At 53.7% G+C, this 25,722-nt stretch overlaps 8 protein-coding genes across 8 annotated transcripts; 2 read left to right on the forward strand and 6 right to left on the reverse strand.

Moving 5' to 3' along the window:
• Window positions 1-2,641: 2,641 nt before the first annotated feature.
• On the reverse strand, window positions 2,642-3,833 carry QC763_122510 (uncharacterized protein; the record flags this gene model as incomplete). The annotated part of the gene is made up of 2 exons (XM_062908816.1): window positions 2,642-3,412; window positions 3,468-3,833. The coding sequence occupies 2 exons, from the start codon at window positions 3,831-3,833 to the stop codon at window positions 2,864-2,866; spliced, it is 915 nt and encodes a 304-aa protein (XP_062771967.1). The 3' UTR covers window positions 2,642-2,863.
• An 801-nt stretch (window positions 3,834-4,634) lies between these two features.
• FOL1 (trifunctional dihydropteroate synthetase) lies at window positions 4,635-6,859 on the reverse strand (the record flags this gene model as incomplete). The annotated part of the gene is made up of 3 exons (XM_062908817.1): window positions 5,951-6,859; window positions 5,681-5,889; window positions 4,635-5,619 (listed from the first exon to the last, which is right to left on the reverse strand). Exons 1-3 carry the CDS (start codon window positions 6,380-6,382, stop codon window positions 4,635-4,637), a joined length of 1,626 nt encoding a protein of 541 aa, XP_062771968.1. The 5' UTR covers window positions 6,383-6,859.
• Window positions 6,683-8,686, forward strand: QC763_122530 (uncharacterized protein). Its single transcript, XM_062908818.1, has 3 exons — window positions 6,683-7,244; window positions 7,346-7,607; window positions 7,681-8,686. Exons 1-3 carry the CDS (start codon window positions 7,070-7,072, stop codon window positions 8,552-8,554), a joined length of 1,311 nt encoding a protein of 436 aa, XP_062771969.1. The 5' UTR covers window positions 6,683-7,069; the 3' UTR covers window positions 8,555-8,686.
• Window positions 8,687-9,759: 1,073 nt separating this feature from the next.
• QC763_122540 (uncharacterized protein) lies at window positions 9,760-11,162 on the forward strand (the record flags this gene model as incomplete). Its single annotated transcript, XM_062908819.1, has 2 exons — window positions 9,760-9,915; window positions 9,984-11,162. 2 exons carry the CDS (start codon window positions 9,760-9,762, stop codon window positions 11,160-11,162), a joined length of 1,335 nt encoding a protein of 444 aa, XP_062771970.1.
• Window positions 11,163-11,490: 328 nt separating this feature from the next.
• Window positions 11,491-14,120, reverse strand: QC763_122550 (uncharacterized protein). The gene is made up of 5 exons (XM_062908820.1): window positions 13,152-14,120; window positions 12,970-13,002; window positions 12,746-12,907; window positions 12,386-12,687; window positions 11,491-12,302 (listed from the first exon to the last, which is right to left on the reverse strand). Exons 1-5 carry the CDS (start codon window positions 13,642-13,644, stop codon window positions 11,889-11,891), a joined length of 1,404 nt encoding a protein of 467 aa, XP_062771971.1. The 5' UTR covers window positions 13,645-14,120; the 3' UTR covers window positions 11,491-11,888.
• A 1,078-nt stretch (window positions 14,121-15,198) lies between these two features.
• QC763_122560 (uncharacterized protein) lies at window positions 15,199-18,643 on the reverse strand (the record flags this gene model as incomplete). The annotated part of the gene is made up of 3 exons (XM_062908821.1): window positions 15,199-17,254; window positions 17,321-17,937; window positions 18,122-18,643. 3 exons carry the CDS (start codon window positions 18,641-18,643, stop codon window positions 15,199-15,201), a joined length of 3,195 nt encoding a protein of 1,064 aa, XP_062771972.1.
• A 1,774-nt stretch (window positions 18,644-20,417) lies between these two features.
• On the reverse strand, window positions 20,418-22,467 carry QC763_0026490 (uncharacterized protein). Its single transcript, XM_062905461.1, has 2 exons — window positions 21,383-22,467; window positions 20,418-21,328 (listed from the first exon to the last, which is right to left on the reverse strand). Exons 1-2 carry the CDS (start codon window positions 22,402-22,404, stop codon window positions 20,806-20,808), a joined length of 1,545 nt encoding a protein of 514 aa, XP_062771973.1. The 5' UTR covers window positions 22,405-22,467; the 3' UTR covers window positions 20,418-20,805.
• A 1,795-nt stretch (window positions 22,468-24,262) lies between these two features.
• QC763_122580 (uncharacterized protein) lies at window positions 24,263-25,513 on the reverse strand. Its single transcript, XM_062908822.1, has 2 exons — window positions 24,493-25,513; window positions 24,263-24,437 (listed from the first exon to the last, which is right to left on the reverse strand). The coding sequence occupies exons 1-2, from the start codon at window positions 25,460-25,462 to the stop codon at window positions 24,361-24,363; spliced, it is 1,047 nt and encodes a 348-aa protein (XP_062771974.1). The 5' UTR covers window positions 25,463-25,513; the 3' UTR covers window positions 24,263-24,360.
• Window positions 25,514-25,722: the final 209 nt, after the last annotated feature.

Raw genomic sequence — 25,722 nt, forward strand, 5'->3', positions numbered from 1 at the left:
TGTCCCCCTTCTCGCTACCTATAATTATCAGCCTCTATCTTCACGCATCTCTAGTATCTTTGGATAGGCCCTATGTATGACGACTGTGAACAAGACGTTGTATAGAGAGTGAAACCATCTTCGGCTGTACAAGGTCCCCAGACCAGAAGAGCTTTTCACGAGACACCATAATGCTACACACATCTCACAAGCCACATCCTTGAACAGTAATGTGACAACAAGATCACACCAATTGCGGTCATACTAATAAAACAAGCTTGTACAACCTAGAGCTATGACATCGAGAGCCGCAACAACTTTCATAAGCACACTCTGGACAGAATAACTGCCGCTGTAAGCTAGATTAAATGTATTATAATTGTTGACTTATACCTTTTGAAAAAAAAAAATAGACCTCGATAAAGAACCAACAACCCTCAAACAATAATCAGAATGCCCATGAACTACCTTCCAAGGCCTATTACTTACCTGTTGGGGCGTCTTCCAGATACTATTCCGTTGACTTACTTTTGCGGTGCCAAGTATTTTGTCCACAACGTGATAAGGTACTTTACCTGATGGGCGAACTTGAAGTACCCCAGTCATCTCACCCAGACACTTTGAGCAGAGATCATTAGTCCCTGACATTTGTCTAAGTGAATCTCGAAAGCTGTCTGTATCTCCAACCTGAAAAAGTACCTTGCAACAACATGTAGCCAACAAGTATAGAATGACCTCGCTGGATACTATCTGCCTAGGTCTGTGGATTTTGCGGGATAGGCCTGGACATGAGAAAACGGCCAAGAAGGTCTAAGAGGTGTCAAGGGATAATTGAACGTTCTGAAACTATCTCCTGGGGCTTGTGTTTGGTGTTTGGTGTAGCGATGTGTCATTCTGGTCTGGAAATGTGATGGTATGACCTACTTAGGGGTCTATTGTGCTTCGTAACTCCCAGATGCGCCCTCTTTGTGTGTGGTACAATGTAAAGCACTGCCCAGCCCTCGGGCTTTAGTCATCTATTTTCAGACAAGTCAGGTATCGGCCACATCCTGCGACAGTATTCGGTCTGGTCTTTCTGTGTGGTGTGCGCCAGCATGAGCCTCTCCGTAGACATTCGGACATCAAGTTGATAGAACACAGGCCAAGGCTATGGTCAACGGTGCCATGATGCAGGGCTGGTTCTGAGCTTCAGGTTGAAACTCTACGACACCAGGCGTCCAGGACCGGAAGCACAAGGCTGCCATGGCCTGAGCAGGCAGGTGGGTAAGGTGATGAGATCCATTTTCAGTATAAGAGAGGCCAGCACCGTCCTCTTCATCAGCATTGGAATCTGTCTCTATCATCAACTCAAATATCGATATCAACAATCCACTCCTTCACAGGACTTCTGGAAAGTCCAAAACACATTCTCTTCATTTGATCATCTCACTTTGGGGAAGCACTCCTTTTCAAACAGTCTTGAAATTCAACCTCTGGAAGGTTTGTTTGCTTCACGTTCTCTTTTGAATCCTAAATCGGCTTATGGCAAGCCTCGAACACTCCCTTCAACATCTGTCTCAACGTACCTTACATTTCCTCAGCCGTCTCTCTCAAGTTGACCTTCTCGAAGAGCCCCGGTCAAGCAGAATTCAATCTAACAGACCTATTGAAAATGAAGCACACCATTGCCCTCATTTCCCTCATCGGTCCAGCCAGCGCTGCTCGTCTCCCCAAGCCAACATCCGAAACAGCCATTTCACACAGCAATAAGAACAACAAGATCGGCGCTTCTCTTGGAAACGTAGCCGGAGGCGTAGCCAGCGGTGGAATTCTCCTCGTTATCGAGCATCTTCTCAGCCAGTGCGATGAACAAGAGATCCAGCCAACTGTAAACGCTGCGCAAGCCCCTCAAAAGCGAAGTGTACGGCGGAGAATCCAATTCAACCGCAAGCGCCCATCTCGCCGTCTGGATTCTGCCCCAGATTCTCCAAAGGTCGATAGCGCAGCTAAAGTTGACAGGACAGAAAAGGTTGACGACACAGCAGAGGTTGACGGCAGAGGCGGAAAGACTGACGGGTTCGCCAAAGAAGTGGCAAAGGGTGTTCTTAGTGATGAGATTGTGAACCGCATCGAGGATATAATCGACGTCGTCAAGGGCAAGATTTTCGGCCGTGGTGGTGAGGATGATGCTGTCGACGATGCTCAGGAGGATTCCCCAGTGCAGAAACGGGATCTTCTCTCTCTATCCGCCCCATGTGAAATTCCTCCAAGACAAATATGCTCGATTCCCGCAAGAGGAGCTCCCAGATGACGCCAATCGCAACCTGATTCGGGCGCGGGCTCCCCGTTTTGGTCGTACTGGTAGAATCTCTCGTGATGGCCAGGTGGGTAAGGAGCTGTCTGGGGGCTCTTCTGTCGGCTCTTCCTCGGGAGGTTCTTCCATCGGCTCTGCCGCCGAAGGCTTTGCTGGTACTGTTGCAGGTGGTGTTGCCACTGGTGGTATACTTCTTGGATTAGAGAAGGCCGTCAGCGAGGGAGATCAGGTATCGGCAGCGACTGTTCCATTACCTGCAGAGCCCTCTGACGAAGCGGTTGCGGCATGCACGACGCGAGGGGAGACGGTACCAATCCATAGGTAGTTACCGGAGCGGAAAACTAGGGGCAAAGGGATGGATATATCATATCGGAGAACACTCGTTTCATTGCAACACCCTTATTTGATTTTTCTAGCCATTCATTCATGGATGGCAATAGAACCTAGAACGCGGCTTGTTGTTTTCATCGAGCAAAATGTAGAATTTCCAACAGGCGGTTATGTTTCGCAACTCCCATCCCCAAATTCACACTTCTTCCACAACTTGCTTCATACATCATCAATCACCCCAAAATATGCCGACAGCGAAATTCAAACCCGTCCCTTCAGCAATCCCGCCAACACCTCCCTCAACTCCGTCTCCCCCCTCCGAATCTCTCCACCCGGCGTCGGCTCCGGATTCAAAAACAAGATCCCCCCGTCCAAGAAGCTCTGGTTCATCTCCGTATACTCCCTCGCAACATGCTCAGAAAACATCTGCCGGTAATAATCCAACAGCCCCTCCTGAGGAATGACTCTCATATCCACCTCTTTCCCCAGCAACTCCTCAAAGATCTTCTTCACATCATTCGAGTTGTAGCTCTGGCCCTGAAGCTCAAATATGTAAGGATTGCTCTTGGGGGGGCCAGTAGACAACAGCTCTTGAGCGCACGTCTTGCCAATATCCCTCACGGCAATGTGCGGGAAGGGGAAGTCGGCGGGGGAGATGGTAGAGTAGAAGAAGGGCTTGTCCGAGAGGAGATTGGGGAGTTCGGAGGCCCAGTTTTCCATGAACCAGCAGCAGCGGACAAAGACCTTTTGGATGGAGGCGGGCAGGGTGGAGATGGTGGTTTCAGCAGCGTGGTTTGCTTTTAATTCACCCTGGTCACATTTTGCGTTAGCATTCTATGAACGGGAAGGGAAAGGATGATATTACGGTTCCAGAGGAGTACTGGGCCCCCATTGTGCTCATCAGGACGATCTTCTTGATGGTCGAGGATTTGAGGATGGCGGTTTTCAAGTTCTCGGTTTGTCGTTTGGCGTGCTCAAAGACATCGGCATCGGTATACGTGTTAGGGGTTGTGTGGAAAAGCAGGTCACTGGGAGGAAGTTCGAGGGAAGGGTCGTCAATGTCGCCTTGGAGGGCTGTAAATTGGGGGTGGGACAGTAAATCTTCCGGGACCTTGGATAAGTCGCGGTATATGCCGTGTATCTTGACCGAGGGATCAGAAAGAGAGAGCAGAGCCCGAATGGTGGCGAGGGAGGTCTTGCAAGAGGCGGGGATGATGGTAATGGTCGGCATTTTGATTACCTGAACGTTGTTGTTGGAGCTCGTGTTGGTGAGTGGATGGTAAAAGTGCTGCTGTTGTAGTCCTCGTCGTGGACAGAGTGGATGGACCTCTATAACTACTGATCAATGAGATCTTTATAGACGTGTGGTTCATGAATATATTCCACCTTGTCAGCTGTGGCTTTCCCGATTCGTCAACGCCGACGTCAATGTCGACGTACGCGTACATTGCCAAGATCTCTTCATCTTTGTCGCTAGTGCCTACCAGATCGCAATCTCGCCCAAAAATCGTTGCTACTGACGCCTCGCCGGCATGTAGTCGTCACGGAATGCGATGTTGAAGCCAATCGACTTGATAGTGTTTTGTAATCAACATTTACTCAGCAGTGTATAGTAAGCAGACTTGTGTAAGCAGCGTCACAATTAGCAGATGCCAAGCAGCGCCTTCTTTCAGCCCTGAGGCTGCCAGTCCAGACTATGTCGCCCTTGGTATTCCAAGGCCCAGCCCTGCAACTGGAACCCGTCATCAGAGTCGGTACCACCACGCAAAGCTGGCGTAGGTGTCGGTGTCGGAGGCCGCGGGTTCCAGCATGCGTGACCATGCGCGTCCCGACCGCTTCACTGAATCAATGAGGGTTCAGCCTCTGTTCAGAAAACGGGTGATTTCCCCAGCTCCATCCGTTTTAGCAACCCATGTAGAGTCAAAAAGACCTCCTTTCCTCTTGTTGAACCCATATACACGGAGTGAGTATGTACAGAAACAGTTTGCCCTCGCAGTAATGTTGAATTTCGTCCCATTTTGATATCCCAGAATCAATACCGCCAGATAGCATCCGCCATCGCTACCACCTGCGCCATCTCCCTGACATCATGGACCCTCACCACGTCCGCTCCTCCTTGAACAGCAGCCGCAACTGTCGCGGCCGTGCCCCATATTCTCTCCTTCGGCGTCGGTACGCCTGTCACCCTCCCAATGAAGCTCTTCCTGCTGGACCCGACAAGCCACGGCAGACCTTGCAACCCAGGCCAGAACCTGAGCTCATCCAAGTGCCTCAGCACATCGACATTTTGCCAGCCAACCTTGGCGAAGCCTAACCCAGGGTCAAGCACGATCCTCCATCGTCTAACACCAGCCGTCTCGGCAGCCGCTACCCTCTCCACCAGTTCCTTAGCAATCCCGCCGATGAGCCCTCCTTCAGAATCAGGGTACTCAGCAAGATTGTTCATCGTCGCCGGTGTCCCCCTCATGTGCATCAGACAGATGGTTGTCCCCAACCTCGCAACAGTAGGCAACATCTCCGGGTCCATGCTTCCACCAGAGACATCGTTCACAATATCAGCGCCGGCGGCAACGGCAGCCTCGGCGACAGATGCTCGGTAGGTGTCCACACTAATGAGCACCGGCCTATCTGAGAAATGAGAGCGGATGAGCTTGATAGCCGGGAGCACTCGGTTGAGCTCTTCCTCTACTGAAACCTCGGGGCAGTTAGGGGCGGTTGACTGCCCGCCAACGTCAATCATGGTGGCGCCTGCGTCCAAGAAGGATCGTATGTTGGAGATCAAAGTTTGCTCCTCAAGGGATGTGTTTTGGCCGCCATCAGAAAAGGAGTCAGGGGTCATGTTGAGGATGCCCATGACGTGTGTTTTCCGGGCTGGATTGAGAGCCATGATGGGGGGGTGGTGTGCTGACAACGGGGTCATAGTGGTGATAGGAGTAGTAGAAGAAGGCAGGGCATCAAGTAAGTCCCGGGTTAGGGTCCATGGTCGGTCGGGGTCCAGAGGCTTGTCGGGGATAAGTCTAGGGAACCGTTGTAAGTCAAGGGTTCGTGCCAAGATAAAACGGTCAAAACAGGACTTACTCAGCAAGAGGCTTCAAGACAAACTCCCTTTCCGGGATTCCAATGTGAGGAATTGTGAGGCGCTCATGGTTGAACTTGGTGTTGTCATAGAGAAGGATATCGAGGTCAATGTTACGCGGGCCCTTGTCAATGATCTTTTTGCGACCAAGGGAGTTCTCGATATCTTGGAGAGCATCCAGAAGGGCAAGTGGCTCAAGAGTTGTCTCAACCTGAGGTTTTCTTTTAGTTGCGGGTCTGATTGGTATAACGGGGGTCGGAGACCAGACGTACCTCACAGGCACCATTGACGAATCTATCCTGGTCTAGCACATACATGGGCTCCGTCTCCCACAGGCTGCTTGTGCGCTTGACCTTGATGCCCCGCGCATCCAGCTCGGCGCAGGCCTTTTCTATCCAGCCAATACGATCCCCCAAGTTGCTTCCCAGGGCGATATATGCCAGCCGCTTCCGCGCCGGATCTGGGGGAGGCGGGCTGGCCATCTTGGCAGGCAGGTTTACTTCCTTGGGCTTAAAGCTGCGCGGGAGAGTATATTTTTTGAAGCCGAACGAATCTGTTAAAGACGGTGCTGTCTGGGAAAATTGCCGCTGTTCAATCCTGCTTAGGCGCAGGTTCTGGCAGGAATGGCATACATGTCTGGCACTAGGTAAACTTTGTCGGGGTTGTCTCAATGACCCTGCGGCGATACGTGTGAAGCTCTTCATATTCTGCCGCAGTGAAGTCACCGACCGAAGTCGAGAAGTGGCTCTGTGAGTTGCTCCAGACCCGACCTTCGGAGTCTCCACCGAAGAAATGCGGAAAGGGTTAGGGTTGAAGGCGCGGTTGACCTTATCCGTTTAAGGATTCTCAGCTGTGTCATTGGAACAACAGCCAACAGGCGGATGTGGTGGTGTCTCGGGTTCAACTCCGGGTCATGCACTTAATTACCAGCGCGCCGGGCCTGAAGGTTTCCGACGCCCCGTGGATGGAATTCCAGGGGGCGGCGAACAGAGGAACCAGCAACAGGGACTCGGGAACATCCGATGTCATCGAAGGCGAGCCAGACATGTGGGAACCATCACCTGTTGACTGTGACCGTGAAACTCTCCTACGTGCAACCGTCGCCGTTGAAACGTCTGGCCTGGTCGTTGTTGATCAAGGCCTTTCAAGTGTCAATGTTCGCTATAATAAAATTAACCATGCCTTGGCTTGCCGGGTGACTTGAGAATGACAGTTTCAACGAGGACAAACTGAACCGATGCCTCGGTCTGTCTTCGACCTCCGCAGTTCGGTCGCGCAGCCGAGTACCCCCAGCGTTCCCATGATCGCCTAATAAAGCTTAGCGTAGGGGCGCGGGCAACCTCGGCACGGCGGTGATCGTGGCCAAGGCTCAGCGTACCCCGGATTCCAAGATGCGTGTGCCTCCACAGATCCAACTGATTGATAACTGGCCTTCTTCCTCGTGCTTCGTCTTGTGTCTTTTTTGTTTTTCAGCAGCGAGATTTTTAACCTTTTTCTTTTTCACCAACACTTATTCTACCATTTCCCGTTTTGGAGTATTCACATCAGTCATCATGGCCTCTCCTCGTAAGTTCACCTCGAACCTGAATCACCCCGCGCACACCGGCTCTCCCCTTGGCGCATTCGAACGACCAACTGGGCGCTAACGTGAGGTTTTCACTTTGTAGAGCAGATTCGCACCGACATCACCGATCTCTTCGGGATCAAGCACCCCATCCTCCTCGCCGGCATGAACGTCGCCGCTGGCCCCAAGCTGGCGGCGGCTGTCACCAATGCCGGCGGTATGGGTGTCCTCGGTGGTATCAGCTACACCCCCGAGATGCTCAGGGAGCAGATCGATGAGATCAAGAAGCACCTTAACGACAAGAAGGCTCCCTTCGGTGTCGATCTCCTTCTTCCCCAGGTTGGCGGCAACGCCCGCAAGACCAAGTAAGACCATTCCCCAGGCGCCGACAGACCATTCATTCCTCTTCTCTCTTGCTGACCCTTTGCGCTTTTTCAGCTACGATTACACCAAGGGCAAGCTTGACGAGTTGATTGACATCATCATCGAGTCCGGCGCCAAGCTCTTCGTTTCCGCCGTCGGCGTCCCCCCCAAGCACGTCGTCGAGAAGCTCCACAAGAACGGCATCCTCTACATGAACATGATCGGCCACCCCAAGCACGTCAAGAAGTGCCTCGACCTCGGTGTCGATATCATCTGCGCTCAGGGTGGCGAGGGTGGTGGCCACACCGGTGACACCCCCACCACCGTCCTTATCCCCACCGTTGCTCAGCTCGTCAAGGGCCACAAGTCCCCATTGACTGGCAAGCCCGTCCAGGTTGTTGCCGCCGGTGGTATCTGGAACGGTCAGCTCCTCGCCTCTGCGCTCATGATGGGCGCCAGCGGTGTCTGGGTTGGTACCCGTTTCGTCCTCTCCAAGGAGGCTGGTGCCCCCAAGGCCCACAAGGAGGCCGTCCGCACCTCGGGCTTCGATGACAACATCCGCACCACCATCTTCACCGGTCGCCCCATGCGTGTCCGCGCCAACCCCTACATTGTTAACTGGGAGGAGGACCGTGTTTCCGAGTTGAAGCAGTGCCTCGCCAAGGGCAAGATCCCCCACGAGGTCGACCTCGATAAGCTCATGGCTGGTGAGGTCCCATCGATTGCCGACCTCAAGAAGATCGGCCTCGTTGCTGCCTCAACCCCCGACAACGCCGAGGTTGATGTTGATGACCTTCTTGACTCCCTCATGCCCCACCTTATGGGCAAGTGTGCCGCCGTTGTCAACGAGGAGAAGTCAGCCAAGGAGATCGTTGACGAGTTTGTCAACGATGCCGTTGCCGTCATCAAGAGGGGCAACGCCCAGCTCGTCAGCTTGCCCAAGCTATAGAGTGTGGGAGGATATGATGGATTGGCTTTCTTGACTGTACTATAGCGTCGTTTCTGCACATATAATGACATTTCACGATTTGAATACTCCAAGTCTATGTTCACTCAAATGTTTTGGCCTGATTTTTTACGTTCGAAAGTCGATTGCAAACTGTTTCGCAGAATTCCTTACAGGCTCGGCTTGGAGCTCCACCCACTTCGGACCCCTGCCGAGACCGATCAACCAAAGCCAATAGAGTCTCGGTCGGGGGAATGTGGGGCCGGCCGCGATTCTGGGTCGGTGTCCGGCCCACGACCCAACAGCAAAACTCGGCAAAGACAAATGGCGGTTTTGAGAAGTTGGTGGGAAACGGGCGGCCATGCGCCTCACGAAGCGGCAGTTGGAGAGCTATGCACTTCTCACAAGCACCACGATTTTCTCATTGGTCAGGCTGTCGTCGACCCCAACTTTGGAGGGCACAGGAGGGCACAGCTTTGACCCCGGGTTTACCCACATATGTTTCTTTGTCGATTCTCTCAAACTTACAAAAGTCTCTCTAGCCATGGTAAAAACCCGACCACCTCCTAACCCCAACCTCAGGCCACCTGATGGGGTCTTATGCCGGGCGTCACACAAGGTGTCTATGGCTGGGGATGGACATTAGATGATCCCTTTCTTTTGGCTGGCACCCGTCCCCCCAAGTCCTGTTGTTTCCTTTGTTTACAATCCTTGCAGATCATCACCGTCATCGTCTCATACCAAGAGCCTCATATGACCATCATGGCCGACCTCTCAGCCACGACCGCAGCCCGCAGCCCGCAGCCCGCAGCCCGCATCTGTTTTGTTCCTGCACGTTCCCTGGACCAGAGTGTACCCGCCTTTGGAACTGAGAATAGCCAGCTATAGACTACCACTTTGCTTGAACCTGGCGGGCCAGGTGATGCTGACGCTGTATATTAGCTGATCTCATCCTACAGGTTTCAATTCTCTCCGTCTCTCTCTCTCTCTCTCTCTCTCTCCTTTTTTTTTTTTGGTGTACTTCACTATCCGTTGTTGAAGACGTCAACAACTTCCTTTCCTTTCTACCTCTTCGCGTTTCTTCACAGCCCTAGAGGCTTTATTTTTCATTCCTTTGCACTTCCGTGCCAGTCGTTCCTTGACTTTGCCATTCAAAAGATCAGGGGCAGGTTCCCGATTTACTTACGTTCCTTTTCAGTTCAGACAAAATGAGAGGCTTCGGTGCAGGTGGTGATGGTGGGATGGTGGGCATGGTTCTCAAGGTTGCGCCTGTCGTGTGCTCCTTTTTCGCTTTTGTTTTTTTGGCCGTTGCCTTGTCGGCAGGAAGCTCACCGAATTATATTGAAGGGTTGAGTGTGATTAACGTATGTCAAACTGTACCCCTATATCTCCCTCCCCCCCTGAATAAGGTTACTGACCAAACACCCCCAAGTTCAACATGTCTACCTTTGGCAAAAACCTCATCAAGGCCCCCAACGTCCAAGAAGCCGCCCAAGGCGGCTGTGACAAAGCCGACAACGCCGTCACGGACGCGGGCAACGCTCTCGGCAACGTAGCCGGTGGTCTCGCCGGTGCTTTCGGCGGCAGGAAGGCCGAAGAAGACGCCAAAAAGGCCCTCAACGGCGCCTCGGACAAAGTCGGCGACGGCGTCGGCGCAGCCTGCGAAAAGGGTGCTGAAATCGCCGACAAGGCCGTCCGGCTCGGCCAGGACCTCGTCGACAAGGCCCTCGGCAGCGTCGCCAAAGCCATCGGCCTCAAGGAGTACTACTCCATCCACATCGGCGCCATGTGCGAAGGCATGTACGCGCCCCTCTTCTCCGACCCGGCCGCGGAGCCGAACGTGGAAAAGTGCACCAAAAAGTTCGTCGTCGAGCAGACCGACCTCTCCAAATCCCTCGACGCCTCCCTCAACGTCGGCCCCTTCAAGTTCAAGCTCAGCGACGTCGGCCTGATCGACACCATCCAGGACGCCCTGGACCTCATCCCCCGCGCCCTCGCGGCGATGGGCTTCTTCTTCCTCACCTCCGTCGTCTTCCTCGCCCTGGCGTTCCTAGGCTCGACCGCCGCCCTCGCCTCCGCCTTCGTCCCCGCCCTCGCCGCCCGCGAGACAGCCCTCATCCTGCCGACCCTCGTCTGCTTCGGAATCGGCTGGTTCCTCGCCGGGATCGGCACCCTCGGTCTCACCGCCGCCGCCGAAAAGATCAAAAACGCCGTCAACGAAGACGGCGCCAAGTTCGGCCTCTCGGCCGCGACCTCTCCGGGCCTCTACTTCCTCATCTGGGCCGCCGCCGTCCTCTCCACCCTCGGGTTCGCCACGCTCGCCTACGCCTGGTACAAGTCCCGCCACGTCAGCGGCGACCGCTCAGAGACAGACTCCGACCTCGACGAGCAAAAGCACGTTGCCAGAGGCCAGTACCCCATCATGCAGGGGAACTACCCGCCTTCTGAGCGGGGGAGCTACTACGGCGCCCAGGACGGACAGGACCAGATGCAGCAGGTGGATTTTGGCGGGCAGCCCCAGGGGCAGATGCACCAGCAGGATGACACGTATCTCGGTCAGCCGGTGAACGACGGGAGGCCGAGCAAAGAGTATTACCAGCAGCAGCAGTAGAGCCCTTCAGAGAGACGGCTGGAGCTGTCTGAGCTCGTTCTTTCGTTATCTATCTACCGTCATTCGCCACTATGCATCGTCACCGGAGTTGGGGGGATTTAGGGCGTATCAAGCATCTAATTTGCACTTTGGCTTGAAGCTGTACAACAACAGGCGTTCAGGGGAGCACTTCAGAGATCATCTTCCGTCATCACAGTCGTTATCGTCTACGCACACCTGCCAGTCATTCACTCACGATATAATAAAAATGTAATACCAGTAGAAAATACAGAATGTCGTTATTTGCGCGCATCAAACTCGCTGATACCGGGTGGGTGTGCAACAGATATAACAAAAACGTACTTGTATTACAACCAACACCCGGTTACCCCCCATGTCATTTTTGCCAGGAAACCCTAGGTTCATAACTACTCATAACAACAAAACAGGGGAACGCATTCGTGGATTCAACGTCCCTCCTCATCCCAATAGCCCCCAAAAGAAAACATAAACCGGGAATAAAAACAATAGCATATCGAAAACTACTGAGAAAAAAGCAGTCTCGCACCATCCCATGATCCCATTAAAAGAAAAAGTGGCAGTCTTTGTACCGTCCAGCCATTCCATGCCCCGTACCGCGCCATAAAAGTTTGCCACAGGCTTGATCGGATTTCTGTTTTTTTGTCACTCATCTGGCTCAACAAGGCAGAGGAAGCGCGAATGATTGTCGAAGGAAGCCTTGCTCACTTAAGCAGCGATCAAAGGCTCCTCCTCACCGGCCTTGGTAGGGGGAGCAATAGGCTCTGACTTGATGTCCTCCTTGGGAGCGACGGGGAAGTCAGTCGGCTTGAGCTCGGATTTGTGGCCATTCTCCTGACCAACAGCACCCTTGATCAAGGACTGAGCCTTGGCGGTGTAGTCGCCCATGTACTGCTTGGTAACCTGGGTGGCTTGCTCGGTGTTCTTCTGGACCAAGGAGCGGATCTGCTCGGTCTGGTCATTGATAATCTCACCAGCGTGCTGGATCTGGCTGTCGATAAGCTCCTGGTTGGTGGTGTAAATGAGAGGGGCGAAGAAGATGACGGAGGTGGCGATGAGAGCAAGACCCCAGTACGGGACAACCTTGACCAAGTAATACGAGATGAAGGCGCCGAGGGCAACCTAGCGGGACGAGTTAGCAAAGAGCTCCGAGTCTACAGCACCGAGAGCCGAAAATATAAGCTCAATCGCCAAGGGGAACTTACAGCAGCGGAAGCCCAGATGTTCTCAGCGAAAAGGATGCGTTGGGACTCGATCACACCAAAGTTGATAAGTTCGTTGACGTCGCCAATAACGGCATCAAGTGTCTCTCGGGGAACAGTGTAGTACTTGCGAGGGCGGAGCTGGGTAGCAAAGCCATTGTTCAAAATGGCTTTTCCGGCGATCTCGGCGGCAATGGTAACACCGAGGGCCATCCATGTGAGCTTGAGACCCCATCGGAGAACATCCAGGTATCTAACCGAGAAGATGAACGAGATGATTGTGAGGTAGGCAATTCCAGAGGCGCCTAAGAGCCTTCATCAGTACAGCTTTATATCTCGTTGGTGGATCCCACTTGAACGTACGAGGATTCTTCCATGACAACAGCTCCGAGAAGAAGGAGTGGTAATGAGTCAAGGGCTGGCCAGTAGCCGCGGTGTACGAAGGAGCGCGGCGAGAGTTGGCCAAGTTGGAAAGCTCATCCGTGGTTCTCGCGCCCTCGGCCTTGATGTTCTGAGCTACAGGGCCTGCAGAAAAGTCGACGTCAGCATTTGCATGTGAGGATTAGGTGATGTGCAGCTTATCGTACCGCTGGTAACATTGTTGTAGGTGGCAGCAAGGTCTGCAGCAGTTATCGTCAGTTTAGGTCACAGGCGAAGAGGTATCGGCTGTCGTGGAGCTGTGAAACACCGGGGCTCGTGTTAGCTGGGTATCTTTGGGCGGACTGATTAAGGCAGCAGAAGAAAAGGAAGAGCTTCGTACGAACCTTACTGTTCTTAAGGGCATCCACGCTGGCATTCCCGTTCGCATGTCCGTTCGAAATGTCAGCCATTTTTGATGGATATGATGTCGTTGGGCGGGGATTATTGGTAGTTTGGCAACTGTCGAGAGACAAATTCTGGGAGTCGGGAACCGTTGGAGGGGAGCTTTCGACTGGCAGGCGACGGAGAAAACCCACAAGTGGTTGTGTGCGCTGAGGAAGTCGGTAGGAGGTGTAGACTACAACAAAGCTGTTGGTGAGTGGTGTAATTTCCTTGTGGCAGAATGATGTCTTTTGGATTGGGGGTTCCAGGAGACGATTTGAGGATGGCAAGATGAATTTAGAGGAAGAGGGAAAGCCAAGGTGGAGGAATGACGCGAGTGGGAGGAGCTCGAGACACCAGGGCTTGCTTCCAAGTCGCTGCCTCTTCGCACACGGTGCACCGACTGATCCGTCCCGATGCTCTCTGATAGCAGACACACTAGAGCTTGGATATGATAGCATAGAGGGGCACTGCAGGCAGTTTTGGCACAGCTCTGCCCCACCAATTCTTTTTCCCTTCAAACAGTCGGCGGCACGCAAGCACCACCTCAAGATGATGAGATCATTGCCAGCAGCCTCCCTCCAAAAACAGGATAGCCCGCCAGCCTATCAACGAGCTTCCCGATCTCCCACATTCGTTCAATTTTGCACTGTCGGTATCTTTTCAGCTACCTGCGATCACACAACAGATAATGATATTCCCTCCTGTCTTTGTTCTTTCTTCCTGTATTCCATCTTCCTCACCACTGCGATAAGCCCCTTGACTAAGAACAATTTTGCATCCAACTCTAGCGTAGCACCCTGACGTGCCTTGGCTCACTCTCTTATCCCTTGTCCCCTGTCCCTCTCTTCGGTACGTGTCTCTTGGCCTGCTTGTGCCCTTCGAGTTCTAGCCCATAATGGATTTCACATGCTATTTTTTCCCACTTTGACGCGCCGTTTCGCCCCGGCAGCATCCTTGACTGCCCCTCAAAAATCCACTCTCTTCTTCTTGCTTCTTCCAGAACGTCCACACACCCCCAGCTCCGATAACCGATGACGTGGGTGAGAGCACACAAGCACACGACACCGCTGACAACACCACACCAACTCAAACGACCCAAAAAATAAAAGAGGGATTTCCAGTGCAGCCAAGCGTCTCAGCCGGTTACCTCCATCAACATCAAAACCTGCAACGTAACCTCGCTTTTCTTAAACCTGCTCACGTCAACGGGATCTTCAGCAAGAGAGAAGGGACTTGACGCAGGTGAATCAAGTTAGCTTTTCTTGTCTACTGCAGGGATGCTTGTGCATAACCCACTTTGGATGCACAGATCCACCTGTGAATAGCCTCACCACCTCCTGATATGGTCAAAGTCAACATTTAAATATAAAGCAGTTTACACCGGAAGGCTTTCTTGAGAAACAAGTGGCCTATGCATCTTCATCAGCAATTTTATGCTAGTGGTGCAGCATAGCCAGCTACTTTCACGGGAAACAAAGCCCTCAGTTCCTCTTCTAATGCTTGCTGATTTAAGCAGTAGTGGGTACGCTATACACTATACTCAGGCTTATATACCTGTCATTCTCATCTCTACTCCCTTGATGCCCCACCCTGCATTCACCGACTTCCCCTCTGTTTGTGCAAACTCAACATACCACAACAGCAACCCACAACCCATAAACTACTGGTATCTCATATTGTTTCAATAAACACAACCTTCTCCGCCTCGCCTGTGGACAGCTATTGTTCTTAACTGCATATATGGCATATGCCCCTCCTGAAATCCACCGAAGCAGTAACACGAAACCATCAAATTATATGTGCCCAAAAGAGAAAACTTGCGCCCAAGCGCCTCCAAATGAGGTGTAATAGAAGGAAAACCAAAAACACAACATAACCGCCTCCCCATGCCTTCTAGGTCATGGAGACATGCTCATTAGAATAAAGCCCAGCAATAGAAAATCATCAGCCATGAAACACCACCACTCTCAAAACAGCAAGCCAGCCAGTGTATCACATTCATCTTAGCCAGCTCACCTCCTCCAGCCCCAGAAACCGCCGCCGCCCGTAGCATTGGTGGCAGCAGGCGCCATGGCAGCCTTCTGAGGGGACTCGCCAGGAGCAGGCACAGACGTCGATCCGGTCGTCCCAGTAAGCCGACCAAACATGCCCATAGCTGCTGCCGCTGGCCCCCCACCGTCTGCCGTGCTGTGGTTCCTCTGCAGCGCTGGTGGTGTCTCGCCCGGAGCCAGCCCAAAGGCCTTCCGGAGCTGCTCCAGCTTCTGCCTCGCCTCCTCGGCTTCCTGTTTGGCGACAGCTTCGGCCGTCTTCGCCGCCGCGAGCTCAAGCAGAAGGGCATCACTCTCGCTGGTTGGGATAGGCGGGGGTGGGGGAGGAGCCACGACGTTCAGGGTGGAACCGGCCGAGTCCCGGTTGGGCTTCTTCTGCATCGTCATCGACGACGCTCGCTTGTTGTAGTTGGGCGGGTGGGATGGGGTGGACCTGCTGCGTCCCAGCTTGAGCTCGCGGAGACCACTTGTACCCGCTGCCGTACCAATCTGGGGGAACCACTCGGCACTGGTCGCGTTAGAGGCTGGCGTGTCGGACGCCCTGGTCCGCATGCCATGTATCTGCCGCTCGAGGCGCTGCTTCTCCTGATGTAAAGTTCGGACATGTGTGTGGCTCTCCCTCAGTTGCTCTTTCAGAGAGGAGACCTCCTGCTCCGCTTCATGAATCTTGCGTTCGTGCTCTCGTGACCTGGACACCTCGTGGGATAACTGTTCTTTCGCTCGAGCCAGCTCGTCTCGAAGTTGTGATTTGGTCTGCGCCATGGACGACCGTCGGTTGACCACCGAGTCGCTGAAGCGAAGCTCGACGATATCGAGCAGGTCGGATAGCTCCTCCGAGGTGGGCTTGACTGTCTCTTCACCCTCTTCCGAGGTTGGCTCAGTCGAGGCATCTCGAATGGTGTCCTCGCTATCGACACTGGACGACAATGCCGCCGAATCCTCGGCGCCCGCCTTTTTGCGCAGGCCGTCCAGCAACGACCGCACTGCTTTTCTGTCCTCATCGCGGTCTTCCTTTTCCTTTTGTAGCTGGCTGGCCAACAAGGCATGGTTCCGTTGCAGTTCGCTAAGGGCTGTGAGCAAGTCTTCAATCTGGCTGTGAAGTTGCTTGTCCTCCTTGCTGTTATTGGCGCCGCTCGAGAAGACGGCGGGCGATGTCTTTTGCGGCGCGCCCGTCACGGTTGAATCGTCAGCGGAGCTGTCCCGCGAGACGGACGTTGCTTCGGTAGATACGGAGCTGAGGACGCTAGCGGCAGATGAAGTAGTGGACGAGCCAACCTCCATCGAGTTGAGGGTGGATGCCAGGCTCTGCTTCGACGTGCTTCGCCGAAGCATGCTCAACGGACGCGACACGGCGCCCAGGCCGGGATTGAGCGTGTTGGTAGTGGTGTTAGCAGTACTGGTGTTGCTGGATGCGGAGGCGGCTGCCGCAAACGTGGCAAATCGCGGTGTTGAAGAGGAAGCCCACAGGCGACCCAGAAAACGGGAGGCTGCGGTGGTAACATCCGACACCTGTTGCGCTGTTGCATCTGTGGCACGGGGATTGGCGCTTGGGCTAAGGTTAGCTTCTCTGTACCCCTGCTCCAAGGCTGCCAACCGGGCCTTGGTGACAATTTCAGAGAGCGCAACAAAATCCTGGACAAACTCGTCGGCGTTGTAGTTGTAGCAGTCCCATAGCCCGCGCGATAGGAGCAGATGCATCACGTCCTCGAGCTCGGTGCAGGCCAGAATGCGCGCCTGGTTCTTGCGCATGAGCGACAAGGCGACTCGCATGATGGTCTCTGACGCCCCCTCGGCAAAGATCACATCGTAGATGCGAAACAGCATGGGCAGGGGGCACGTTACGGCGAAGAAGGAGAGGAACCACTGTGAAACATAGGCGGGTTCGACTTGCAACTCGTCCAGATGCGTCGACAGAGTGGGCAGATGCTGGCGCAGCAGCTCTCTGAATTGGTAGATGCGGACATGCAGCCCTGACAAATCGGGAACGAAACAATGGCGCAGATCGTAGTTCTCCATCAACCTAGTTTTGAGTGCCTTAGTTAGTCCAAATACTCCGGACGAATCGGTACGATTCCTGTTCCCTTACCTGACCAGAACACAGAATGCCTGCTTGTCGCCCATGTGCATGAGCAAGGGGCCGACCAGAAAGGCGAGCCCTTGGCAGTACCCAATCTTGGTGTCATAGAGACTGAAGCACTTGAGTACCCGACCGAGCATTCGTTGGCCGTCGCCTTCGGGATCCCTAAACATGTCCACACCTGGAAAGCTTCGTCCAAGATCCTTGCTGATGACGCCCTCATAGGGGCTAGACTCGCCAGACAACCGTTCGAAAACCTCTTCCAGGGCACTGTCGCGGGCGCCGGCCATGCTCTGCCAGACAACACCCCGCAGCGGCGGTGGGATGCCCTTCCTGACCTTGTTGGACAACAGAGTTGGCAGGCGAGCAGCCGTTTGCTGAGGGTCTTTGACCAAGGCGAGGTAGAACTCAAGCTCGGTCATGGGCGTCGGCGGCAACGTCGAATACCGGAGGGCTGGAGGGGTCGGCCCGGTGACCATTTTCCGAAGCTGTGCCATCGAGGGCGGTCTCGGGTGGCTCTCTCGCAAGTGTTGCTGTCGCTCAATGATCTTGACCTTGATGCTCTTCGGATTGGTCGCGATTCTGTTGTTTTCTTGTTCCAGCCGAGCAAGCAGCGAGGCGGTGGACTGTAGAAAGAAAGTCTTGTGTTAGCCTCGAGCAAAACAGTGCAAAAAGAGATGTAGCTGTGATGAGACAGTAGGACGGTGTGGGACGGTGAGACAGTCCAAAGACACGGGAGAATTTGATCCTCGTTGCTCGGTGCAAGTCGCTCGTTTCCTGGGACTCTTTGTGATTCGGCTTTGCACCTACCGCTTGTGCGTTCTGTTTGTTTCTAGCCTCCATATCTTCTGTCGCCTGAAGTTTGTCCCAATCAACCGCGTCGGAGCCAGAACTCGACCTCGAATCATTGGCAACATCATCCGAGCGTCCCTCCTCAGCTTCGCCCAGCTCATCTTGCAAGCTGGGTCCCTTCTTCTTGCGAGTATCGGGTTCGAATATCTCCGATTCACTATCGTCATCGTCATCGTCCTCCTCGTTCAGTGTTTCGGCCATGGTCTTGCTCGGGGCGTACTCGGCATCATAGCGAGGAGGGATTGTGCTCGGCGGGACGGCTGTATTCACCGTCAGGGAAGGGGGTTCGGAAAGGCGAACTGTCACGAGCGAGTCGTGGTCTCGTGCCTTTTCCTGCATCTCGAGAGGGATCGGCTCGGAGGTGGTTCGCTCGTGGCCCGTCTCGTTCGTCGTCGGCGTAGTCGCCATGGCTGGCTTCATAATCTTCCGCGTGCTCGGCAGCCGCTGCTGCTCATCTCCCTCGATTCGGTCGAGCTCCATCCCGAAGCCTCGACCCTCCTGATCTCCCACAAGCTGGTGCAATTGTTCCAAGTTCCAAAAGACAGGAAGGAAATATTTGGCCAATTATCTAGCCCAAAACCGAAAAGAGTCGCTCAATGGTGCTGTCCCTGGTCCGTTCCGAGGAAAAGCGGCTCTTCCCTGTGAATATGCCCCCAAAACTTCCAGTTGGTGAATGGCCAACAACAACAACAACAACAACAACAAAAAAAAAAAAAAAAGGTACCAACTACCCCCAAGGCCTCGTTTGTTCGTTTCGTATGATTAGGAATTAGTGATTAGGTTCCTTTTCTCGGCTTTGCCGCCGTTTGGTCTCGGCTGTCCCTGGTTCCTCCCAAAGTTTCTTGTTTGTTCGGCCTTGCTTCTTGTTCCAGAAGAGTTCGGAGGCGGACGTCGAAGCTTGAATAGGGAAAGAATAGAGACTGAAGGGGGGCACGGTACGGCAGGGATGGCTTTGCAATGGGCGACAGGGCGGGAAGGCGAGACCGCGTGAGAAGTGGGAGAGTCGGTCGAGATCTTCAAGACTCCGAATTGGCCTGCTTCTTGGCACGCGACACTGTTGATGGGGCTCTAGCTGTTCTTTGAAGTTTCATCGAGGGGGCCGACGATGCTGAAACAGTACTGTGCGATCACAAGGTGACCCGCTCCCCACGCCTGCAACACTTGGTAAACACAGCAGCAGCGGAGCCTAAAGCTTCAGAAGCTTTCGCCAGAGAGGACCGGCACTAGAAAGGAGCGACGAGATATGGCGAGTGGAGAGCGGCGATAACGACACGATGTGAGCTCGAGAGGGAGGCAGGAGCAGAGCAGCCGCTCACGATCGAATCGAAATGGGATCAACTGCGAACCGTGGTGGCCCGGCTCAACTTGGCGAAGAGGCAAGACCCCCGAACCCCTGGATTTCATGGATCAATGCAAGATGATTGGATGCTTTCTTCTTCCCTGGTCCAGGCGCGCTCTCTCACTGGTCCAATGGGGAAGCGCGACAGCGGGGCATTATGAATTGGCTGCCATTTCATAAAGGGTGATTCCTCGATTGAGACCTTATCATCACCACTCACCAGTCAGGGGTTTTGTTGTCGTGCCATAATTGTGCCTCCCTATTAATGTGGCCCAAATTTATTCGGGCAGCACAGTTCTGTTGGAGAAGGGAGCTCCTGCTCCCGAACACAAAGAAAAAAAATATCATCCAATGGCTGCCGTTGAGAACCGGTGAGCTACCAAACTGCTACCAATCAGAGTAGGCGGCTGGGAAAGGGAAGCTTTCATCCCGCTCATGCATGCATGCTGCAGGCGGACCAACTCGCATCTTTGGCTTCAAGACTCGCGATGTGCCAACTGCAGATTCCACCGCTACTCTTCTTCCCCTCCGGCTGTCCCAAGGTACAGCCAAATATGAACAACGGGTCGCTGAAGGCCACCGAGTAACAAGCCCAGTGCAGTCAAACGTCCCCGCAACCAAAATTCGGGTTCCTCTTTGGTGGCCTTTGTTCATCGGGCCTGGCCCTTGACCGCATTTGCCGCACAAGTCAAGAGTGTAGGAGGAGACGTAGTCTTGGGCTCAGACATCGGATGACATGTGTAATGTTCCCACGTTGCGTGACTGGATCTCGGGGATTATTCACAAGCAATGATGGTCCCGATGAGAGATCGCCGAGGCCTTTAAAAACAAATGTCCAATCTGGCCCCTCCACAGCAGTGGTCGGCAAGGTTGGCAAAAAATACCACCCATACTATTATATAGATCTATAACAGTCGAGTCGTCGAACGCCCCTGCTTCTCATTGTCTATAACGTCCTGTCCCATGAATACGCACAGCTTATGATTACAGAAATACACATAACCAACCCACTCCTTTGCCCACTTCGCATTCCGCCGTGTTCAAACTCCGCCAAAAGATCGGTTTTACTCCCAAAACACCATTTGCAACTGGCGCTTTACACTATTGATCCAAGACATGATCGCAACAGAAAATAGGGAACACATGTGGAGAGGATCCGGACACGCAACCGTGGACATGCTGTCATGCTGATATATACCCCGGCCTGCTCTTTCTTTGACCCACGGTATAACTTTGCGCCTGGTACACGCCCCCCTCAACACCTATCACATCACAATCGTACAGCTTTGGTTCCTAGCTCGCGTCACTGGCCAGCAGGCTGGGTTTGCAAAAGAGGGCCTGGGCTGTTGGCCATCTGCGGTGTCCTGTAAGCCGTCGGACCAGGAGCAGGGCTGCTGTGGTTCGAGCCAAATCCTGTAGCTTGGCCTGGGCCTTGAGCTTGTGTTTGGGCTTGAGCCTGTGCTTGCGCTCGAGCATACACATTAAGTTGCCCGTTGGGGATCACGCCAGGAGCAGCAGGATTGAAACCCGGCCTCATAGCTGGTGACGCTTGAGAACCTGGTTGCTCTCTTTTAGGGTCGACACCAGGAAAGAGTGCCTGAAGCTTAGCATAGAGTTGCTTGAGTCCCTCAATTCTCTGAAGACGATCGGCGCTTGGATCCAGCGGTCGTTCTAGTACATCGTCTGGAGAAGCCGGGGGTAATTTAAGCTTCAGGGTCGTACTAAGTGGTGGGGCTGTCAAGAAAGGAGCCGGGAAAACGGCAGTAGCTGGGTTTCTTTGGATGGATGATTGATATTGGAAGTTTACTTGAAGCCTCTTCATGCAGCTGGGCAACAACAGGTTAGATCAACTCCTTGCGGTCTGCCCAAGGGTAACATACTGGTTGTAGTCTTCCTTCACCAGCCGTTCCTGCTCAGCATAATCTACTCCAGCTTCCGGAGCCGATTGTGCTTCCTTCTTCAATTCGAGCTGGGCGTTGGACAGCTGCATGGATTCGTAGAGCAGTTCCGTATTGATGTCGAAAAGAATCTTGACCCGCTCTTTGTCCTGCGGGTCTCCACCGGGACTTTGAGGCGTTGACAACCTCGAAGTACCATTTACTTGTTGACCCTGTCCATTAGCGGGAAAGGTTGGCGTTTGAGGCGTCATGGCTGCTGAGCCAGACTGCTGCTGCTGCGGTTGACCTTGGGGTGGCTGCTGCTGCTGCTGTGCTTGGGACGGCTGCTGTTGCTGCTGCTGTTGTTGCTGTGGTGTTGGCGGCTGCTGGGGCTGTTGTAACTGATGGGATGGTGGCTGTGGAGTTTGAGATTGAACTTGAGCCTGAGGCTGGACTTGGGTTTGGACTTGTTGTTGTTGTTGCTGTGGTGGGAGAGGCTGGGATGGCTGACTCGATTGTTGAGATGGCGGTTGTCCCTGCTGTCCCTGTGGTGGATTCGTGGGCGTCTGACTCCGTGAGTTGCTCTGTGTCTGCTGAGGAGTACCATATTGAGTTGGCTGGGAAGCCATTGAAGTAGCCGGTGTGTTTTGCGACGGGTTGAAAGGACGCTGAGGAGTTGAGGTGGGCATCCCGCCTGCATTCGGGCGGTTTGGATGCATACGCTGCATCATAGGTTGCTGTTGTTGCTGTTGCTGTTGCTGAAGACCAGCATTCAGCTGATATTGGTTCATCGGCCCGCCCATCATAAAGTTGGCTGGAAGCTGCGGCTGAGGGGCTGCTGAAGAAGGTATTCCAGCCCCGTACGGCGAGGACGTAAAGGGGGCCTGGTAAGCCACTGTCGCGTTACTGGCGTCAGTCTCCGTGGTGACATGAAGAGTGAATGGTAGGTTGGCAGTGTATGAGTGTGGGAGTGACACGGAATGGGCTTCGGATGTCGAGAGGCGTTGCGGCAACTGCTGAGCCATGGCTCTCAGGTCACCACGCGCGAAGGTCTCTGTCGGGTAGGACAAAGACGACAAGGAAACGGGCAGAGAAGGAAAGTTTGCCAGACTGACGGGTGGCTGGACGTCATACGTAGGAAAGGCATAAAAGGGGGGCTTACTCTGACCATTGGCACCAATGTGCGGCATGGCGGCATTCTGCATCATTCCTGCAGGACCAGCACCTCCCATCATGGCCGGGTTATTGTGACCTCCAGGAAACGGGCCGCCCTGACCCTGTTGTATGGGGAATTGTTGTTGCTGTTGTTGCTGCTGCTGCTGCTGTTGCGCGTTATACATCATCTGCTGTTGCTGCTGCTGTTGTTGTTGTTGTTGTTGTTGCTGCTGCTGTCCCTGGTTTGGTGAAGGCTGCAATTGCGCGCCCTGCGGTGGGGCGCCGTTAAAGCCATACTGAGCTGAGTACATAACTTTCTATCAGGCTGAGGAGACTCGAGCCAAGAAACAGGGCAAGGCGACAGAGGAGACTTCCCGAGGGGGGTATGCCAGGGGAAACGTGAGCGGACTGGGCGGCGGATGGAACGGCGATAGACGTGTCGTGGACCAGATCAGTGGTTGCGGCTGCCGGTGTGGGGTAGGGCCATCAACATGAACTTCCAACTTTTGGTATCTTTCTCCGTTAACGACAGACTTGTGACAGCAAGTACCTGGGTCCCCAGTCCACCGAGATGTGTACGGCTGGGATGTGACGGCAGGTATGTCTCTAACGCAAAGCGCGGAGCCGACCAGGCAGCTCAGTCAGGATGAGATGGTATGTAATAACGAACGCGATCGAGAGCGGATGGGGATTGGGTGGGCAATCCGAGAGCTTCTCTGCGCGTCTGCCGCTGTGCCCCAACAATACCAAGAGGCAGCACCCAAGCAAAGACCAGCTGGCCAGTGGGGAGGCGCGGAATTGCTACGGGTAGACAGGCTATCAAACGTCTGAACCGCCAGACAAAGATGCGATGGACAGGGCCGATATGGGATTCCAGGTTGGTCTATGCCCACCTGTGTGTCGCGATCCTTTTTGGGACGAGACTGATAGAGAGATCCCTCCTTAACCCCTGAGAGGTGGCACTGGGGGGGACAAGCAACCGGAGATAGGTAACGAGGGAAACCGGGGGATTGGGCAACTGTAGGTCCGACGCCAGAAAAAGGGGGGGCGCTGCCCGAAGCACAAAGGTTAAAGTAAAAATAAGTTTATGTAGGGCAAATGGCTGCTAGGAATGGCTGTTCTTTGCGTATCGGTCGCGCTGGGTGGCAGGCGGGCGTCCTGTGGGCGACGGGTGTTCGGAGAGGGGGAAACCTGAAAGTTTTGCGTGTTGCGAAATCACGGGACCCGAACGGCACACGGCAAGGGCCCCAAAAGTGTGGGCCCAACCTTCAGACAACAGCCACGCTAATCCAGATTCGTCTTTTGTGCGACCCTAAATGTGGACACTTCTGCATCCACCAAGACAGACATCACCGAGAATAGCCCCACACTCCACCAGGACAGATGTACATAACTTGGACTTGAAGGTCAAGGTTGTGTGATCTGAGCTCGAAAGGCCGCAGATCTGGATGCTAAGAGTGCTACTATCTTATGCTTGAGAATAACATATATGGATCATCTGGACGACCCTAATCGCCTCTCGAGTCTTGTCTTCGTAAGCAGGTGAATGCTGACCAAACAAGAGTTAGGTAGTTGGTTTTGGCTTCATTTTAAACGTTCAAGTTGCATTACAAGCCAGCGAGGTAGGCATCGTGCCTGAGGGTGCTGGTACCCTGTAGCCAGCTGTTCATCGGTCTTGGTGGGTACATAGTGCCCTCTCACACCTCTCTCCTCATTGAATTGATCGTTTACAATTGTCATGTTTGATTAACCATTCTCTCCTGATGAGGATCATTGGATATACAAGTATGCATTTGGTGCTCCTCTGCGTTTTGTCCTTTCGTCCTTTACTTCCTTCCATACCGGGTCCCGTATTTGGACTTTCCTGAAACAACATCAAGGAAGTGATCCGCAATGATTTCATCTATACAACAGAATTAGCACATGTATGACCCTCAAATGGTAGGGGCTCAGCTCACCTGTCTTGGTCGAAGGATGCAATTCATCGTACCACAAGAAACCAGACAGGCCACCGAGAGCTGTCTGGTCGACACAGTCACCCCCAGTCGACGAGCAATGGCGGTAATAGCCCGTTACGTTGTAGGGAGCGTCCAAGAAGCTCTGTGGTTGGTTGTAAATGTCGACCAACAAGCTGTGAACATCGAAGAGGTCAAAAGTTGCCTTTGGCCAACGCGACTTGATGGCCACTTGAAATGGGACGCCGTAGTCAAAGATAGTGTTGACGTTTGTAGTGTATTGCTTGATCTTTTGGCCGTACTGTGTGACGTTGTAGTTCGTCTTGGTGTTCCAGAACTGGCTGTCTCCAGTCCCACCATTGTCCGGGTGTGCGTACAGCGGCGAGAGCTCAAGAGGGGCTTCGTTCAGCAGAACGAACCGTCGGCCTCCCGTCTTGTAGATGGTATCAAAGACGGACCAGATGCAGTCCACAAAGTCGGAAATCGTGGTCCCGGGAGCTTGGGAGTCAGAAAGGAAGGCATCGAAACCGAGGTCGTTGGTTCCGATCCACAGGGCATACACCGTATTCTCGGGTGTCCGGTTAGGGAAGATGGACTTGAACTTGACATCTGCTGTGAAAGATGGGATCTCATCTTCTAGCACTGAAGGGAATGACCGGCCGATGAAAGCAAAATCACGCTCGACGATCTTGTTGGAGCATGTCGCGCCGCTGACAGCATAGTCGATGAGCCTGGCACCAGCATCCTGGGCCGCAAACTGAGCCCATGTGAGACCACCGCTAGCCGTCGTGTTTGACACCGAGTGATACTGGCCCGGGGGAGGTGCTTGCCCGCCATTGTTGATGTAGTAGCCTAGACGGCCGTTGTCGGTATAACTGTCGCCAAAGGCGACCAGATTATCGAAGGACTTGCGGCCACGGCTGGCGGCCGCAATAGAGGCAGAGGCGCCGGCGAGAATGATAGAAAACCGCATGGCTAGCCGTTGGATGACGTGTGCGCGAGAGGACAAAACAGCAACGCCAATAGAAACATCGACAACGGGGCCATGACAAGCATTTTATGTGCCCAGCAACCCTTTGCTGGGCAATCTATCGTCCCATTCACCCGGTACAGGGAATACTATTCCGCTGCAGGCTATATTGCTGTCCCACTTACGCGAGGAGACGGGGGTGACATCGGCTCGGGATGGGAGGTCCGGGAATGGCGGCCGGGCGACTAGTACGGACCACCCGC

This window comes from Podospora pseudopauciseta, chromosome 1 (assembly GCF_035222475.1).
Source record: "Podospora pseudopauciseta strain CBS 411.78 chromosome 1, whole genome shotgun sequence".
Taxonomy (NCBI): Eukaryota; Fungi; Ascomycota; class Sordariomycetes; order Sordariales; family Podosporaceae; genus Podospora; species Podospora pseudopauciseta.